The 18,787-nt window shown below is 37.6% G+C and overlaps 1 protein-coding gene across 2 annotated transcripts in view; it reads right to left on the minus strand.

Moving 5' to 3' along the window:
- LOC129575955 (myc box-dependent-interacting protein 1) overlaps nucleotides 1-18,318 on the minus strand; it is a 30,879-nt gene extending 12,561 nt beyond the window's left edge. The window contains exon 1 of one of the 2 annotated variants that reach the window (XM_055460219.1): nucleotides 18,048-18,318. In XM_055460219.1, coding sequence (XP_055316194.1) covers nucleotides 18,048-18,116 — 69 coding nt within the window. In that variant the 5' untranslated portion in view covers nucleotides 18,117-18,318. The remainder of the gene's footprint in view (nucleotides 1-18,047) is intronic. The other variant, XM_055460220.1, reaches the window with a different exon arrangement.
- Nucleotides 18,319-18,787: the final 469 nt, after the last annotated feature.

Below are 18,787 nucleotides of genomic sequence, written 5' to 3' on the forward strand. Positions count from 1 at the left end.
AAATGCTTGCAAAGCAAAACAATTTTTGTATTCAAACGGTTTCTATTCCACTTTACAATTTGGTTTTATATTGTGTTGATTAGCGTTGTTGTCAAAACACTCGGCTCTTTTTTTCTCCATGTACAGTTTTTGAACAAATTTCGCTTTTCTTCGGAAATTATTCATTTAAAAGTCCGCACAATTTGAAAATTGATGGAAACAATCGAAAATCATTACTGTGGCAATTCAACGATGCGATAGAGTAGTACACACAAAAGAGAAGAAAAATGAATACAGACGTGCGGCCATATGCCTCAAGTCACTTAAAATGGTGTGTATTCATAGTTATAGCGCCGCCAATGGAAAGAGTAAAAATAGTCAAGAGTGGAAATCAACACTTGAGGGTTGAAGCAATTCACTTCAAGTGAATATAACGTATCGATCGGCGATCGTGGGACAAACTGTTTTTTTTTCACTTGGAATTTTTTTACTTCTAGCTTTTGCGTTATTATTAGCGTCAAAATGTGTGTTCGGTTATGAACAAACAAGTATCGACACTTTTCAAATTTCCATGCACTTGACTTGAAATGGCAGCAATCTCTTTGAAATCAATTTTTTTCTCAATTTTGGAAAATTGACAAACTTCAACAAATTGATTGAAAATCAAACTTTTTTTTTACTCAAATGAACGGCTTTCATGCTAACAACGGTCTTTTCATATCCAAGTCAAACTTTGCTTCATACATAATGGCAAAAAGAGCTTCAGAAAGATTAAATAGCGCGAGTTGAGTTGAAATCAGTCGACACTGTACACAAACTCACGTAAGTTGACAGTGAGGCGGGTTAATGTTCTTGAGAGGTTCTTTCAGCACATCCCTTGACAGCGATTGATACGCACACAGAGAGTATATCTATTCGCGGAACAAAGATTTTTTTCTTTTCTATTTTCTGTTCATTTTCTTTTTCACTTGTTGCTCGGACAGAAACTACAATGAGTGCAATCTCATTCCGATAAATTCAAAATCGTCGCGTACCTTTTCATTGACCGCAATTTAGGATTTCATTTATGATGAAAAATCGCCACTCTGGGCAATTTTATCCGATTTTTCATTTTGATTTTAATTCAACTCCGACTCATAGGCATAAAAGCATCCGCTAATTTTTCTGTGTGTGAGTACTTTTATCGGATTGTTTAATTTGAAGATAGGCTATAAACAATGTTGCAAAAGTGTTGAAATCATGGAATGATTGATTCATTTATGGGAGAGCAACAACAATGCCCGGCTCTTGCTGGCTCTGAAAAAAAAGAGTTCTGTTTTCGATCAGTTTTCCATGACAAAAACACAACCGACAATATTTCATTTGATTGCGTCGAAAGCATATTTCGATTAATATTTTAAATACGCAGCTGGATGTGTCATTTGAACTCAGTCAAGAGCTCAATTGTTGTAATTGTTCCGTTTGGGAGCGATGAATTTCGAAATCATCGAAATTCCATGTTATATTGTTGTTCGGATCCGAATTCTTGAGGCTATTTCAAACGCTGTATCGGAACAAATTTCGAAACGATTTGTCGAGCTAGACGATTGACGATTCTATTTTCGCTCGAATGCCAAAAATAAAAATTGAGTGTCTAAGAATGAGAGTTCGCATTTCAAATATGCGAACGAAGAGTAAAAGAGAAAAGGAGAGAGAAAAACAATGCACAATATCAGACGCTATGGCCCGCCGATGTCGTTGTTATTTGCCAATCTAGAAATTGTATTGAAAAAAAAACAAAAACAGCAAACCAGTAAAATCAAAATCGTCATTGCAATTTGTGTTTAGCACTGACCCGATGCATGGCATTGCATGTTGTTTGCCAGTTGATTTCAGTACATTATCCGTGCTTCATGCTCCGTTGCGCGAAGCTCACACACATAAAACACCGTATTTTAAATTGACAGTAAATAGATAAACCGATAAATGAGTCATGTGTTGTTGGCTCTCTCTCTCTCACTCTCACTCTGTACATTGTGCCATGCGCTCGTAATTGTTATCATTGTATCAAAGGAATAGTTTATTGGTTCTGTTCTATTCATTTCGTTGTTGTTGTGTTCGAGGCTTTTCGAATCGTTCTTATAACAATTGTCGTTAGCAAAAAAATGACGAAAAGAAAGAAAAAAACCGGGCTAAAATCTTATATTTAACTAACATGAATCTTAGCAATTGGATTGTCACGAGTCACGATGATTTTATAGAATGTATTTTTACACCTAAAATTAGCACATTTCTACTGGAAAGTTTCTCTCTTGCGATTTCTAATTTATTTTGCCCCTGTCTCTGGGCCGAACAAATCTTTTATGCAAATTTCAAACGTCAATAATCGTTACAAGACAACGGACAAGAATGAATCTTATCAAATTAATCTGTGTTGCAACATGTGATGGTTCAACAACAATCGAACTGTTAATCATGTGCTAGTCACAAGTGTGTTCGCATTTTGAATAGACATGGGAAAATGTTCGGGAAAGAAGACGGAAAAAATGTGTCAAAAATTACTATGTAAAGATTTAATCAAGCCAGAGCAGCGCATGGTCACGAATTTGCACCAAATCTATTTGACGTTCATATTAAAGAAAAATTCAGATTTTGCTCTTGATTTCGTTGATTCAGCTAATTTACACATTAATGCCATCGAACTGGGAGACTGACTTTTGAATGAATCGACGTCGTGGTCGTCGTTCAAATTAAATTAGTCCATGTGTTCATCATATCAAATCACCACACGGCTATCGATGATTCATGATTGATATCGTATTATTATTGCTGCCGCTTGTGCTGCGGTTTTTTTTTCTCGTATTTTTTTCCCTATTCACATCGTAACGAACAGAGAATGAGAAGCTGATTTTAGCTATTCATACAAAATTCACATGATGTCTTTTACATTTTATTGCGTCGATTCAACGGAGTTCATCCATCGCATACGTGCAGCACACGATAGTTTTGATAATAAAACACCGAAAAGCCACAATGTCGAATCTATTTTGCTGTGTGTTGTCGCGCAACAAGCACAGTGAATTCAAAAACGGGGAGAAAACAAGTTTTTTTCTTCTCGGTTTTAAATTTTTTTAATATGAGTAATTTTAAGCGCGTAATTGCGCATTTGAATCGATATATGGTCAGCGCAGCTCAATCCATATGCGAAAAAAGGAATCGAAATGTACTTGTTTTGTCGTAAAAATGAATCTCATCTCCGACTTGAACAAGAATTCATTTCATTTCCAATGAAGAAACGTTTACTGCGAACCCAATAGATGTTTGGCTCGAAGTTTTCAATGACAAAGTCGAACATCTTTGATGTTTACTTTGATGCGACAGTGGATTAAAAAACACTTGTGGAATGGTCGCGCATGAGTTGAATCCAAGTAGAATAGCAAAAGCAGACGGTAAACGAAATCGACCGGCTCTTGAATTGGCTTCAAAAAACAATATTTCAAATACAAACTCAATTCGCCTAACTCTCGTGGCCAATGAAGTCTAAATGAATTAATAAAAAAGTGAACAATCAGCTGAAGACCGATCAATGCATTCATGTTTTACATCCGTCACACAAATGTTTTCACAGGTGAGATCAAAATGCGAAGTCACAAAAACGTTGCACAAAATAGAAAGAAAAAAAAAACACATCACGAACGGTGCGAAGTATATAGTTTATGTGGTTTCCCACAAACAAAATGCGCATCGCGTTCGTTTTTTTTTTCACTGCCGTTGGCCAAGCGCACGCCAGCACACATATCGCATTGCTAAATGAGAGTGAGATGGAGCGAGTACTGTTATCTAATCTCCGGACAGGCACTGATACACTCTCATGCATTTTGCCATGCATTAGGAAGTACATGTGATATCAAAGTGGAGCCTAAACCGTGATTACAAATCCTACAGATTGTGTGTGTGCTCGGGCGTATGCTTTCTCATGTGATGACGAATCATTCTTTATGGCGATCTTTTGTTTTTTTCCTTTCCTTTCATTTCGATTTCGTTGGATTTGTTTTTCTAGGCAAAAAACGGACAGCAACGAAAATTTCAACGAAAAATGAAACAAAAACACATATCGCACTCGAACATGTATTATTTCCAAAAAAAAACGATTGTTAAACAACTTAATTTATGCCTCATTGTTGTCGTCTCTCGCGTTTGTGTTGGTGTGTTTGTGTAAATACGATGCGAGATTCTGGATTTTTTTCGCTCATGTGTTGCCAAGTGTTCGTTTATTCGTCATGGTGTGGAGGCGCAAATCAGTACATGGAATATTTGCTTGTATGACTTCATTATACGGCACTTTTTTTTATTCACTCTGCCTCAAATAGTAACACGCTCTTTCTTTCTCACTTTGCCATCACTATTGTCATCAAATATACCGCTTTAGGCTTTTGATCATAATTTTACTACGTGTTTTGCTAGTCGCGTGCGCTCGGTCGCTCGCCCGTTTGCTCTCACCTTAATTAAATTGGCATATTGTGATAACAATGTGTTGGTGTGATTGACGCTCTTTTACGTTCATTGATGGTAAACATGTTTATCAAACATATATGAATTCGGTCGATTTTAGGTCAACATTTTATCTATTTTCAATTTTGTCGTAATTTTTTGATTGATTTTCATTATTTTTATTCATTTCATGTTCAATTTTCGTCATGTCTTCAACAGAATTTTCGCTATCTGTCTCGCCCAAGACAGAAGAACCGGCTTGAAGCGGTTTTACACCAAAAGAAGTGACAAATCGTATTAATTCATATAAATGAGCAAATATTAATAGTTTGCTTTCGATTTCATATTGAGCGCACCGAAATTATATTTCACATTTCCTGTGAATTCTGTCGCAAGAAAGCAGCAGCCGCTTCAGCAAAAAAAAAACGAGCATAGAAAAAAGTCATATAGATATTGACGTTTCAGAGACAAATGTTTGTTATGTGCAGATATATCTTGGTCGACATCGGTATTTGTGTCTCAAATGAAATAGTCCGTAACTCGTGCAACTGCGAGAGAATAATCTTTTAATGCACCGAATGACAACAGTTATAACAGAAAGACGACAAAAACATGCAACACAAAGCAGCGAAGAAGAAAAACCGGGCGATGAAAAAACATACGTAAAACGTCACAACGAATTATCTTCCTGGCAACGGTTTCACATTCGCGAAAATTGCGGCTTTTACAAACGGAAAAACCATCAGTTTCATCTCTCTGTCGTTGATGCATTTGTCACACGGTCTCTCGCTGCGAGCGACTCTCATGAAACAGCGAGAAGCAAAACGCAACGAAAAACGAACTGAGTGCCACAGCAAAATGTGTGACAAGTGTAAATTGTCAATGGAAGTATCATAAATGCAATTCTATCTATATTCGTCTGGTTGCGCACAGTTCGGATTCGTTTCGAATACCCGTTGCTATAGCGCAATGATCCACACGCACCGAGAGAATCGTGAGAATCAATCAGAGGAAAATCGGAAACTTTTTGCCGACAGTCAAATTGAGAGGAAGCCAAAGAAAGCGAACCAAACGAACGTGGCGAGCGAGTGAAAGAGAGAAATATTTTTAGAATTTCGCACAGTGGTACATAAATTATATAAAAATAGAGCTATAGCAGTAGCAGTAGCAGGCATCAGCAGCAATCCAATCGAGTGTTTCTTTTTTCTTAATGCCCACTTTTGCGTGAAAGTGGCGTTTTTTCCTCGAAACTCCCGTCAGATGAAAAAGAAATTTCGACGCTGCACAAAAATGTTCGAGTTTGTGCTTTTTTTCGGTTCAAAATTAACTGGAGTGAAACCGACACGATGCAAATGGCAATTGATTAAAGGAATAACAAACGATCGAATATATGTTATGGTATTGAGTTTGTAAGATGTCGTTTTCGATTTGACCGCAATTCGCAACTACAGCAGATGCGGGTGGATAAAGTGAAAACACCGTCCCTTTGGCAAAAGCATTTTAGATTCTACACGCGACAAAACACATTTAATACGTTTACAGCCACCAGCAACAACAACAACAATGACTGACAGTAACTGCTTCAAAGCTAGTTTTCTCCTCTGTGTTGAGCTTTGGACATGAATGAGAGAAGCGTGTGTATGTAAACATGAGTTTGCAGATTATTTCTTGTTGCTTTTTTTTCTAATTCATTCTTTTGCCATTCATTCTACTTACTCGCTTACATATGATTACAACTTCGGTTGAATGTGTTTCTATTCAGTCGGTGTGTAAACAATATGCGAATATTGGATACAGAAGAAGAATGCAGGAAAGATGGAAAAAAATGAACGAAATCTAGAACATAATGGAATCAGCACAAATTTGCGTCCAACATAAAAGTGCATTGCGCGCTCACACATAATTCATGAATGAAAAATGGCTTTTCGATGGAAATAAGATGGATGAAGACGCCCGACTGACCAGCAATGATGCAATTTCCCTTGCCCCGTCACATAATATTCGATCGTCGGTGTGTCTCCATTGAGTTTGAATATCAAAATTGATGTAAAATGGAAACTAATGAGTTTCTTTCACGAATCTTGTGCTGAATCATTTCATCCTCCATCTTTTTCAATCGGAAGCATTTAGCCTTTTCATTCGGGAGGGTTTGAATTTTCTTATTTGGAAACGTTTACTCAAAATGTGTTACTTTTTTTGTACAGAAATGTCTATCTATCAAAAATACTTGGAATTTCTCAGCCGGAAGTGTTTAATCGCATCTCATCGGTCAAAGTTAGATCTGAATCGCAGACATCAATGGCAAAGACCGTCGAAAACACATTGAAAAAGCTCAACCGAAATGCAATCGGGTGACGTCAGTTCGTCAACAAAAGAAATGGAAAATTATACAGAATTGATTGCAAACAGTTAAGTTTTCCAACACAAGCACATTTTGTTCTTGCTGCTTGCTTTTTATTCTCTCTCTCTCTTTAATGCCAACTGAGTGTTCATTGAATGCGTACGCTTTACGTTCCACTCACGCGATCTCTTTGTTTTTCATCTGTTTCCCTTTCTGGTGTACACTGTGCACCCAGCACCAGAACCAACAGCAGCTGCAATCTGTATTCACTTGTTTGTTATACGTGATTAAAAGGTGTGTGTGTGTGTGTGTATTTGTGCGCGCCTGTGTATATTATGTTTTTGTTGTCTCGTTGCATGATGCTAAATGCAGGGAGGTAACAAATTAAAAATAACATTGCCTAATACTTCTTAGTGTAGTGAGAGAGCGTCGCGTATACATTAGGTAAAAATGCGTGTAGTTATTTTGCCTCATTTCAACATGTTTGTTTGTTGTTGTTGGTTTTTTCTTATTCGTTTGTTCAACGTTCTGTACGCAAGTGCTAAAATTTCAAGACAAGGGATAATTAGCTGCCGTTAGAATTTGGTTATAATTATTTAATGATATTTGCCCGCTACTGACTATGTGTTTTTATGTCGTGTGTTTGTGTGTGCAAGCATTAAGCACAATCACACACACAATTTATGCTAACCAAAGGAGAAGAGAGAATGCCATAGATGGTACGCTGAATGGCCCGGATTCTTTTAACTGTAACAAATACTGATCATATTGACACATACGTGCTTATTTTTCTCTCGAAAAACTATCTATCGGTAAGCATTTCGAGGCGGTGGCGGCAGTCGTAATACATGGCAAAAGCATTCCATCGTCAACTGCAGAAAAACACACACCATTTTTTCATCGGTATTTATAAAATAGTAGTAGAAATTCATTGAAAAACCAATCGATTTGCGAATTTGACGTGGATAAATAAAGAGAAACATAGAAACCGACTCAAATCTGCATTAATTCATTGAGAAGTTCATTGTACTGTTTGTTGTTCTCCACATCTCTCTCTCTCTCTCTCTCTCTCTCTCTCTCTCTCTCTCTCTCTCTCTCTCTCTGCTGTTCATTCAACAAAACCAATTCAATAAAAGCGCAAAGTCGGTCACGTTAGTTGCAATTGCTAGATGGCTGCCAATGGTTATGGTTGAAAACTATGGGGCCGAATCTGCAACATGTTCTCACTTCTTTCGGAGAAGAAGAAAAAAAAAATATACATATTACGTAACTTGAACTGTCTGACAGCAGAGCAATTGAATTCAAAACAGAGAAGAAGAAAAACACACCGTGGCAGCGAGCAAAAGAGATAAATGCACTAATAAAAGCGTTCCATTGCACCGGCCACAATATGTCGATTTGGATTATTGTTATTCGCCACGGAGAGCGAATTGCAATACCGAACGGAGTATTAACCATTGCAAGCAGTGCCAAACACTGAAATGCATTGGATTGCTTTTGTGTAATTGGGTTCAATGTGAAAATTAGAATGCGAATGCACATCACAATTCTGGTCATCATTCTATGTCACAGTGATATCGAATCGTGTTACATCTCGTTAAATGTTGTTCACAGTTTGCTGTTCTTTTCCGTTTTTGTTTTTGTTTCACTTGCCGAAAGGTGCCCGGTCCGAATGAATAACCGAAGTACAGAAACAAAAAAATCCATTTTCGTGTTTGCACCTCAGCACACACATACACACACACACACACATCGTACACAGAAAATAACCAACGCGGCACAGTGATATCACGTGTGTACTGCACGCAGCAGTCTGTTTTGCTTGAATTGACTGTTGGTTTGCCTTTTCGCTCGCTCACTCGCTCGCGAGCGCGTGTGCGTTTGTGTTCATTTTGTTTTGCTTATTTGCATTTTCGATTGTATCATTTACAGTTCATTTACACTTGTTTGGCTTTAATTTTCAAGTAAATTTTTTCCCCTATTGTTTCACTGCTTTTCAGCTAAATGGCAATGCCCAACAATTAGGAATACATTTGATTACAGCAGAAAAACCGAAGTCGACAACAATTTGCCGAGAAAACTAATGAGTTTCCAGTTTTGAAACGAACGAAAAAGAAAAAAAAAACATCAAATTAAAAACAAATGAGCGAAAAATAAGCGAAATATCATCGAGTCGCTGATTGAAACGCTGCGTAACAAGCTTCAGCGCAATTGAACAATGTAACTGACTTCGTTTTGTTTGAGATTTTGCTTGAGACAGGTGCCGAAGTTTTTTGCGGAACGGTACGCATCGTGCATAAGGATCAGTTTTTCTCTCTGTAAACTGACCAAAATCAGTCTCGTAAATGAAACTCTCACTTAATTCCGCTCAGTGGAGCAAACACACATAGATTTGGATGTAAGCATTCAGATCGAATCAACACGCACCCGCAACAAATGTGCAATCATAATTATGTATTTATTCTAATTCCGTGGCGGTTGTGCATTTCCTTTTCGCCGATTTTCCGACTCTCGTTTTTCATTTCAGTTCATGTGGCTGCTGCTTTTTTACCCTCATCAATTATTGAGTGATTGACAGCAATGGAATGTAATCATGAATATGTACGTATATCTTATTGAATCGAGAATCCAAAAAGTATTTTGGATTCAATGCAATTTATCTCTCCATATATCGGCGTATTTATGGTCGGTGGTCAGCGGTTTGGAAGAGAATGTATGCGAAAAAAAAACAATCTGTTTTTTTTTTTCAATACACTCACAGTGCAACAAATCTACATGAAACGTGACTGCATCATGGCCATTACTTTGCCGTTGCTGCTGTTGAGCTCGGCAAACAGATCGGCAGCCAATTTCAGATCGCATTCATTTGGATGCAAAAATGATAGTTTATTCGAATTTCATATTGCACATACGCTACATCACGCATGAATAAATTAATTGCTGAGATGAATTTTTCCCTGCTTCTAAAAACCGACTCATCTTTTGCGGTGAAATAGAAAAAATCGAATGTTTCCTATGCATTTTGCGCGCCATTCGCTAACGGGCTAACAAAGTTTATTTACTTTGATTATTTGTTTATATCTCTAGCGCACGGCGAATGCTTTTCAGAGAAAAAAAAATCCACTTTTATGATGTCGGTCATCAAAATTGGAATTCAATCGGTGAGTTTCTCGAAATAAAACCCGAAAATTTGTTGTTAAACATTTTACGCGCACGAGCTGAACATGAATATGGCATGTGAATCGTCTTCCGTTAGAGAGATGCCGTGGAAATCAAGTGAAAGAGATGAAAAAAAAATCAGCGAAAACAATCTATTCATCGATACGACCTGTCTGCGATACAAGTGTCTGATTGTTTTCGATTGAAATGTAAATTATCGTTTCCTCTTGAATGAACATCTTTTTCTCTCTTCTTTTTTTTTTTGTAAATGGTTCGATAAATTGTTTAATACACATTCAATATTCTATGGATGGCCACCACGACGACGTTCAAAATCGCGTTTAGAATGGTTTCGCTAGTCCCCGTATTGTTCATGGCTTTAAAAATAGCTTTCATCATTCGTTGCTCTTTATGAAACATTTGGCCGTCGTGCGGCGCACCACTAACTGTTTCCATTTCATTCGCCAATCACAACCAATTGAGCAGCTGTGAATGATCTTTCTTTGATAAAATAAAGAAAAAATAGAAAAGAAACAAATTTTCATCGGTAAAAAGTGAATAGTAGAAGTAGTGTGTGAAAAGTGAATTTTCAAACTGTGAATCGTTGTTGTTGTTTGGTCTGTGGACGAATTTCACAGACAATTGCTGATTTCGTAAACTTACACAATCGCTTTGAGTCAAAACGATGCGTGTTTTTTTGTTATTTACAGGCCTCATCGATGAAATAAGATACAACTTTTGGCGCTATTGTTGCTTGATTTTACGACTTTTGGCGCTCTTCGACACTGACCATAATAAGACATTTGAAAAGTAACAAAAAAAAAATCGATCCACTTGAGCCAGTAGATCGTGCAAAGTGAAATCGATGAAACACACACACACACATCTCAAAGTTATGTGTGACACATTGTGTGTGGGTGATGCGCGTTGTGTCTCTTAGTCTCTCTCACTTATTAATTATATATTATTCCAATCGGAGAGAGAAGTCTTTTGGTGCGTTAAAACCAAAATCGAAGCCCACTGGAACACAAATATCGAATGAAATGTTTGCTGGTTATTCAACATACACACAAATGACTCTTTCGGTCATTTGTGCAATTTTACACACTCTCGATGCCTGGTATTATGTGTGTCTTTTGTTGTCTCACTCTTTTGGCATTCACACATTGGCACAAATTAAAAATCAATTTTCGGCATATATGACTCAATTCAAAGATCACGGCGAATCAATTTTCAAGTCTTTTATAGTAACAGCGCGCAACAAAAAAAAAACAGCACAATGTTAAATATGAAGGAAATGCGGGCGAATGCCGCTCTAGCATTTTGTCTCCTAAATGAAATCATTTCAGTGGTGTTGTTGTTTCTTTTCTTTGTCACACTCAACGCAGTCAGCGTGAAGGACTTATTTGGTTGAGTTACCAAAAGATGAATAAAATTGTTCTTCTTTTTTCTTTGACTGTATGGGCTATGAATCTTTTTTCAATAAAAACCAATCATTTTTGAATTAATTTTTAAATTTATTCTTTTCGTAACAAAAATCTATATGCTAAACATCGGAACAACAATTTGGATCGCGCGAAAGTCTTGGCTAACTATCAAATTCTCATGACTATAGCCAATACAGTTCGAATAGCAATCCAATTTCCATCAATTATATATGAGGCGTGAATATGAATTTCAACCCGTTTTTCGTTCGATCTCGCATATATTCTCTTTCTAGAGTGATTGTGTGCTGTTCCGTTCACGACAAAACTTTCCCTCATTCTGCATCGTGTGTAGCGTGCGCTCGCACGAGTGAGAGCCGGGCTACTTTTTTCAACATTGTGCATGTTTAACGGCAGCAACAACAACAACGACAAACAGAAAAACGCGATTTGGATTCCTCCGAATAGCTATTTTAGTATTTTAGTTCGGACCATACACAATTGAATTAGCATTTGTCTATCGCTTTTTATTTTGGTTTTGTTGCTCTTTTTTTTAACTAATTAGAATAAATGTGGTGTTCTCGTTTTTAGTTTGCCACTTATTATGAGTGTTATGTGTGTACGTGTGTGTGCAGCTCGGAGAGTTTATGACACTCATGAGAGAGAGAGAGAGAGAGAGAGAGAGAGAGAGAGAGAGAGCGGAATTGTGCACACGCGCCGTGCGCTCAGAAGAAAAAAATTCAATTTTCGTTGAAAATGTTATGAACAACTGGTAATCGGCACCGCAATGGAATTGACTTAAACGTGATATATGCATGCAAACGTGTTGCTGTTGTTGTAATTTTTTTCGCGTTTGGCTCATTAAAAAGCCGAGTTCAGGAAATGACACAGACTCACCCACACTGCCGTTACGATTGCACATTTATCTCGCGCATCATATGCATTGCAAATGGGTTTGTTTTTATTTTTATGCTCATTTCGCTGCCAGAAAATGCAACCAAATGCAACAAAATAAGAAACAAACAAAAAATCGAAATGAAAGAAACAAAGGCCGATTTGAAAGCAATACAATCAAATCATAATTAAAGCGCCATTTGTGCTTTTAGAGGCAATTATACATGTACATAATTTGTATGAACTTAACATTCTTTCAATCAGCATGTCGCCTCTCGCTAAACGAATGCTTTCACACGCACACATTCGCGCGCCCGCTCACGAACAGACAATGTGAATTGATATGCATATGCTTTTCTTTTCACTGAAATTGCTCTCTGTCTCGCGCCAAACAATGATAATTATACGGGAAATCTTGTCGAGACTTGAAACCGGCTAGTTGGAATTGAATCGAGATCACTGTCACCCAGCATAGACACTATCGGAATTTTTGACGATGAAATTAGGTGACGTTTAGTCAAATTTCCATATTCTTTTGGAGAAAGACAACGTCTTTCTCTGACATTTAATAAAGTTAAATTCGGTAGAATGACTCAATGAGTATCTAGATGTGGAAGTGTTTTTTTTTCTGTGCCATTCTCATTCATATTGCGGCATGACCTTCTTTGGAAAACTCGAATTTCAGGCTGCATTAAGTGCAACATTTTCTCTGACCATACAAAACATCTCGTACACCCACTAATCAAACGCCATTGGATTTCGAAATGAACAGGCAAATGGTAAGAATGACACTCTGTATCGAACAAATTGCTTAGAATGACACACTCTCTGTCCGGGTGCAAGCAGCTACCAAAACCATAGCAATCAGTCAGTCATACAATCACACCAAAAAGAGTTTTCACATCAAAAACATACGTGAAGATAATAATTGATAATTAATTTCCATTTGGTAAATATATGCGTCGTTGTCGTAGTCGCTATACTCTAAACACTTTCGAATTAATCGACGTTCAAATAGATATGATTGTAAATGCTTTTGGCGACTCTGTCTATCTGTGACGCAGTATGTAAATAACCAGAAAAAACGTCTCTATCTGTAGAGCGGCGAGAGAAATTGGCCATTGCCATAGATAATGATTATGAATAATAGTACGAGAGTACTAAAGAGTAAAGAAGAGTGGCTCTATCATAATTTTCTGTTGTTGTCGTTGTTTTTATTGGTTCTGTTGTTGAACAGATTTGCTTGCGCTAATCAAAACACGATACACACAATTTATGACGATAGCCAATGCTTTTAAGTGTTATTTCGAAGTACATATCATTAATTGTGGCAATTGATCGAAACTCGCTGTCGTTCGGTGAATTGCTCTTTTCGAATAGACGCATTAATATATCTCTCTTTTTTCCCGTCTGATTTCCGAAGCCGGCCGAACGGAGTATGTGACCCAATAGTTATCGCACGCCAAGTGTACATCCGTTCAGATTTGTCAATATGTTTGTGTGTGTTTTATATGGCTTGGCACCACAAGTGCCTATCTTCACTTCTCTCATTGATGATCACAGATCATAGAAAATGGTCACAATTATTAAATATCACTTCAAAGTCGTCTTGAAATGGAACGAACGGCGTTCGGTTCGTTGGCGTGCTCTTTTTTCTTTGCTTCATTTTCATTCGATCGGTTCGTTCACATTCTCACACAAAACGTTGTCTGTATGGCCGGGCCTTGACTAGTGTGTAATCTCATCTCATTCGTTTACAACATTTATGCTTTCGTTTGCTGCTTCCTTTTTGTGTTTTTTGCTAGCTCGGAGTGTCTTTCTGCATCAAGAGAAAGTATCTTAGCGAGCAAACGAGAGCAGGCGCGCGCGCGCGACGACGAACGAAAATGCAAAAATGTGGAATTGAAGAGCAAGAAACACCGAGCAAGCGGATAAAAATATATATATCGCTCATACTCGACTTGTCGATTATAGTCTGTGTATAAATACACGAACTGTGACATTCACTTGTACTGCTTCGGTTTCGTTATGATTGAATTGGTTCCGAGAGCTAAAACAAACGAATGAATGAACGAGTGAGCGAGAGAGATTCCGAACCAGCACAAAAGAGATGGAACAAGGCGATAAACTAAGCCCAAGTGTGAGCGTTTCACACGAGACAAAATCAAAATTCAGTAAATTGAATTCATATTTCGTCTAGTCTAGATTTAATATCAATTCAACATTTTGCAGTGAACGAGAAGAGATAAGAAACTCGTTAATTCAAAATTCTGCTTCGGTCAAACGGATACTCCCGCTCATTATGGAATGCAATAAATTGTATAGAGCCACCGAAATGATGACCAACCGCAACAGCAACAACGGAATATGTCTATGGATCCATTGTTCAGTGAAAGGTCGGATGAAATGTTGTTGATTTGTTTCTCTCTCTCTCTCTCTCTCTCTCTCTCTCTCTCTCTCGGAATGTGACTATCTCAACATTAACGCCGCATAACGAGGATGATTTGTTTGCTAAAAGAGATCATGCTTTATTTGCCACTGATATCGCGCTTAGCCGACAAGTAAAACAACGAAGAAAAACAAAACTTTCGCATTATCATTCGAGTTTTTGTTTCAATGATCTCTCTTTCGGATTCTTCCACCATTTAATTCTCGATGCGCGCGAGCAAACGATTGAATTGGCTTGTGCGGAGCTCGTGTTCCACTTTGGCTCATATTACTTGAATTTTTTTTCGTTTGTGTGTGTGTGTGTGTGTGTGTTTGGCTTTCGGTTGGCATATCATGAGTTCGAGCGGTGCAAAATATGAACTTCATATTCAAATTAATCATTGGACATAATTAATGACAAGCAGTTTATATTACGCTTTCATGTTGATCATTCGATTTGGATTAGAAACCGCCGAGTGCAAAGCCAAGCACCAAATTCATCAGGCGGATACAAAAATGCGGTTGGACTTTTTTTTGTGTGCTGGCACCAACAGCCAATTGATTTTGATACCCACAATTCGGTTTTTTTTTCTTCGGTTTTCATTTCAGTCTGATGCCATGATGACCGCGGCTTGCATTACGAACGGGAAAAAATTTCGCAACATCATTTATTCAACGGAATTTTTGTTTCCTTCTTTCATATAATTACCGATCAGAGACAGAAAGTGTTTTTTTTAATATGGAATGACGTAGGCAGCAGCCATGGATTCTCTCTCTTCGTGTCTCACTCTCTCTCTCTTTCGACACACCAACACACACGGCTGAAACGTCTCAATTGTGCAAAATAGCACGTTTAATATCATCATTGCGTGACATCGAACCAGATTAATCTAATCACTTGGTATTTCGGTCGATCGTCGCTGTTTGTTTTTTCTCTTAAAGAGGATTGAGGTAATTTCGGTACACATAGTAAATCCATAAATAAATGCGTTGGTTCCCGGTACATTGTCCTTTTTTCCCGCAGCAACTCAACGACACACATATTCGAGGTGAAGAGACGAGAAACAGAAAAGAAAACACGCGAAATAAATGTGCGTAAGCCCAGTTTTTCGCGCGCGAGAGAGAGAGAGAGAGAGAAAACAGTATCCTCAACCGGCACACACCGTGTCGTTATTTTCCTCTCTTCTCCTTGACGGCATTTTGAGATGTGTGTATTCATCATCGCGGGGCATATTTCAAACACACTGATTTTATTTTTAATTGAAGACACCCGAAAGAGTCAAGTGACAAAATCCGACCGACTGAAAATTTTGTTCGGTTTCATTTCGTTCAGAATTTCGAAGTTTAGAGATTTTGGTCTCGAAAACTCTTGGCCGCTGATCGAAGCGTGGCTTTTCCGTTATTTTTATAATTTTGCGCTCATTTGCATGACACTGTGCGAATGGCGCGCAAGCGACACAATATTTTTCCGTCTTTTCTTCGTCTTGTTGTTCACTGCGTATTATGTGTGCTCATCGTGTGTTGCTTACAATTTTTCGAAACGGATATGTCTCATGCCTGCTTGGATCTATAAAATATGTTGTCGCTCGTAAAAAGTGTTGTTCGATATATGTGTACTTTACTATATGGTTCTTTTTTGGCAAGAGTGCGGTGCGAGATATGTGTATATGTGTGTAGTGTGTGTGTGTGTGTGTGCCGAAAATGACCGACAAATATTAGGTCATACATCTATTTCATAAGCCGAAAGTTCGATTGGCGGTGAGTGTGCCACGCTATGCTCTGATGAAAATGTGGTAGCGGCAAAATGGGATTCTGTCTTTCTCACTCTGCCTTGCCCCGTGCGATTTGTATTTGTTGAGAGGCGACAATTTAATTAGAATCTCAATTCACACGAATGCGATTCGCGTCCGGACTACGCACGTTACACTTGAGAGATCGAAGGCAGTTAGGCAGGCGGGCTAACTATTGTGTCACCGGCTCTCTCTCTCTCTCTCTCTCTCTCTCTCTCTCTCGGTATCCCCCTCACACATAGAACATTTAAATTTACACACAATTCACTCGAATTCCGTGTCGGAAATCTCTGTGCATTCATTTCATATTCGTATCCGATTTAAGGGCAGAATGTGAGAAATGTTTGTAATGTAGATTTCAACTAAATTCTGTCCGCATCGGTCGGTCATGTCACTGTGGGATTTTTTTAACTCTGATTTTTTCGTGTTCATTGGTTTTTTTTTTCTTACTTTTCGTCCTCATCCTGCTACTTTCTTGCAAATCACATAACTCTTTCTCGTTGTAGCACACACATGAGTTGAGAAAAGACATCCGCCGCCTTTAACGTCAACACACACTCAGAACACATTCATAATTACACATTGCAAACGAAAATGATATATAAAAGAACCAACAACAACAACAACATCAACACGCATATAAAATTCGTCGAGAATCTATTTTTGGTTCCGTTACGGAACCTTTCGTTACTTTGATTTCTTTCTTTTTTTCGTCAAATATTTTCACCGTATTAATAAAAAAAAAAATGAGAACTAAATTTTTTGTCGTTTTGTAAAATTAATTTTTGCACTGCAACGCAACGAAACCGAAGCAACCAGTGATGAGAAGTTTAAATATTCCGTTCGTTGGTTATAGAAAAATAGATTGTCCGAGTTCATTTTGTCAACCACTGATTAATTGAATTATTTTTATTTCGTTTTTTCCATATCGCTGGAGGTGATTCCAATGCAAAAATCGTTTCGAATTCATCTCACGGCTCTTTTCACACTCTGTTTATACTTCTTTTGATTAGTCGAAAAATCTCAAGTGGAATTATTATTTTCTGTCATTTAAATTGCTTCGACTTCTGTTTTTTTTTTAAACTTTTAAATTCACACTGTTTTTGTTTTTGTTTAATTAATTCTCGTACTAATCCAGCGGGCGAATTGTTTTGTTTTTCTCATTTTTCAACGAATCAAATAATAATTCATTTGTCATTGGAATTTTTTTTGTAACTTTTAATTCTATAAATGTGTTCATCAATTACAAATGAAAATATATGTTGAATTAGCTGAATAGCCATACGTTTGTTCATCTCATGTCATTTTTTTAATCTTATCTCTCTGTGGCAAATGCATATCATTTGTGCTAAAATAAAAATTGCTGTCATTTTCGGTCATAAAATCCCGACCCAAGAGAACATCACCATATATTTGTGTGGTCTGTTTTTTTTTTTTTTTTAATATGCAGTTGCACTATTCATATCTTTTTCATCTTGTTATGAATGGGATTTTGATGTGAGAGAACACAGAAGAAGATGATGAACAGAAAACAAAAACAAAAACCGAAACGAAAACACATACCTTTTCCTTGGCTCGACCTGCATGTTTTTGTACCGATTTTGCTAACAGAGAACCTTTACTTTCGGCCATTTTGCCCAATGACTCTATGAGACTGATCGCTGCTTCATTTGATTCATAATCATGAACAATAACACTTGCAAAACGAACACTTTCGGTCGACTCACTTCAACCCATCCGAATCGTACGGTTGTCTCGTTCCTTTCTCTCAACGTTTTGTTTCGGTTCTGTTGTTATTCTTTCTTTCGTTCGGTCATACGACCGTACTTAAAATGTGTCAAAAACTGGCGGAGAAGAGCTTTTACATACACATCAACAATCAAACTGAACCACACCGAATTGTTGCTTCGCATGGATGCATGCGACTGTGTGCGTGTGAATGTGTGTACGATAGAAAGAGAGAAGCGGTTGCTGTAGTTTCGGTTTACTTTGTACTCTATATTGTTATTTCGATGGAATGTTTACTTGAACGTTGTTTGAATTCATGTCTGATTCGCAATGAGTGCGAAAGAGTAGGCTAATCGCCGACTTGTTTTTTTGCGGTTTAAATCACAAATTCGAAAGGAATTGTAAAATAAAAATTCTTCTGACTATTAAAATGCGAGAGATTTTTTTTTTCGTCGTCGACGTTGTTTCGTACCTATACAACGAACTGTGCGTGCATCAATAATAAATTTTACACCATTCAGTTATGATGATGATGATGGCCCGCATTTTTGGGCGAAAATTTACATATTTTCCAT

The sequence above is a fragment of the Sitodiplosis mosellana genome, unplaced genomic scaffold (assembly GCF_009176505.1).
Source record: "Sitodiplosis mosellana isolate CC-2019 unplaced genomic scaffold, AAFC_SMos_1.0 Smas_scaffold_6170, whole genome shotgun sequence".
Taxonomy (NCBI): domain Eukaryota; kingdom Metazoa; phylum Arthropoda; class Insecta; order Diptera; family Cecidomyiidae; genus Sitodiplosis; species Sitodiplosis mosellana.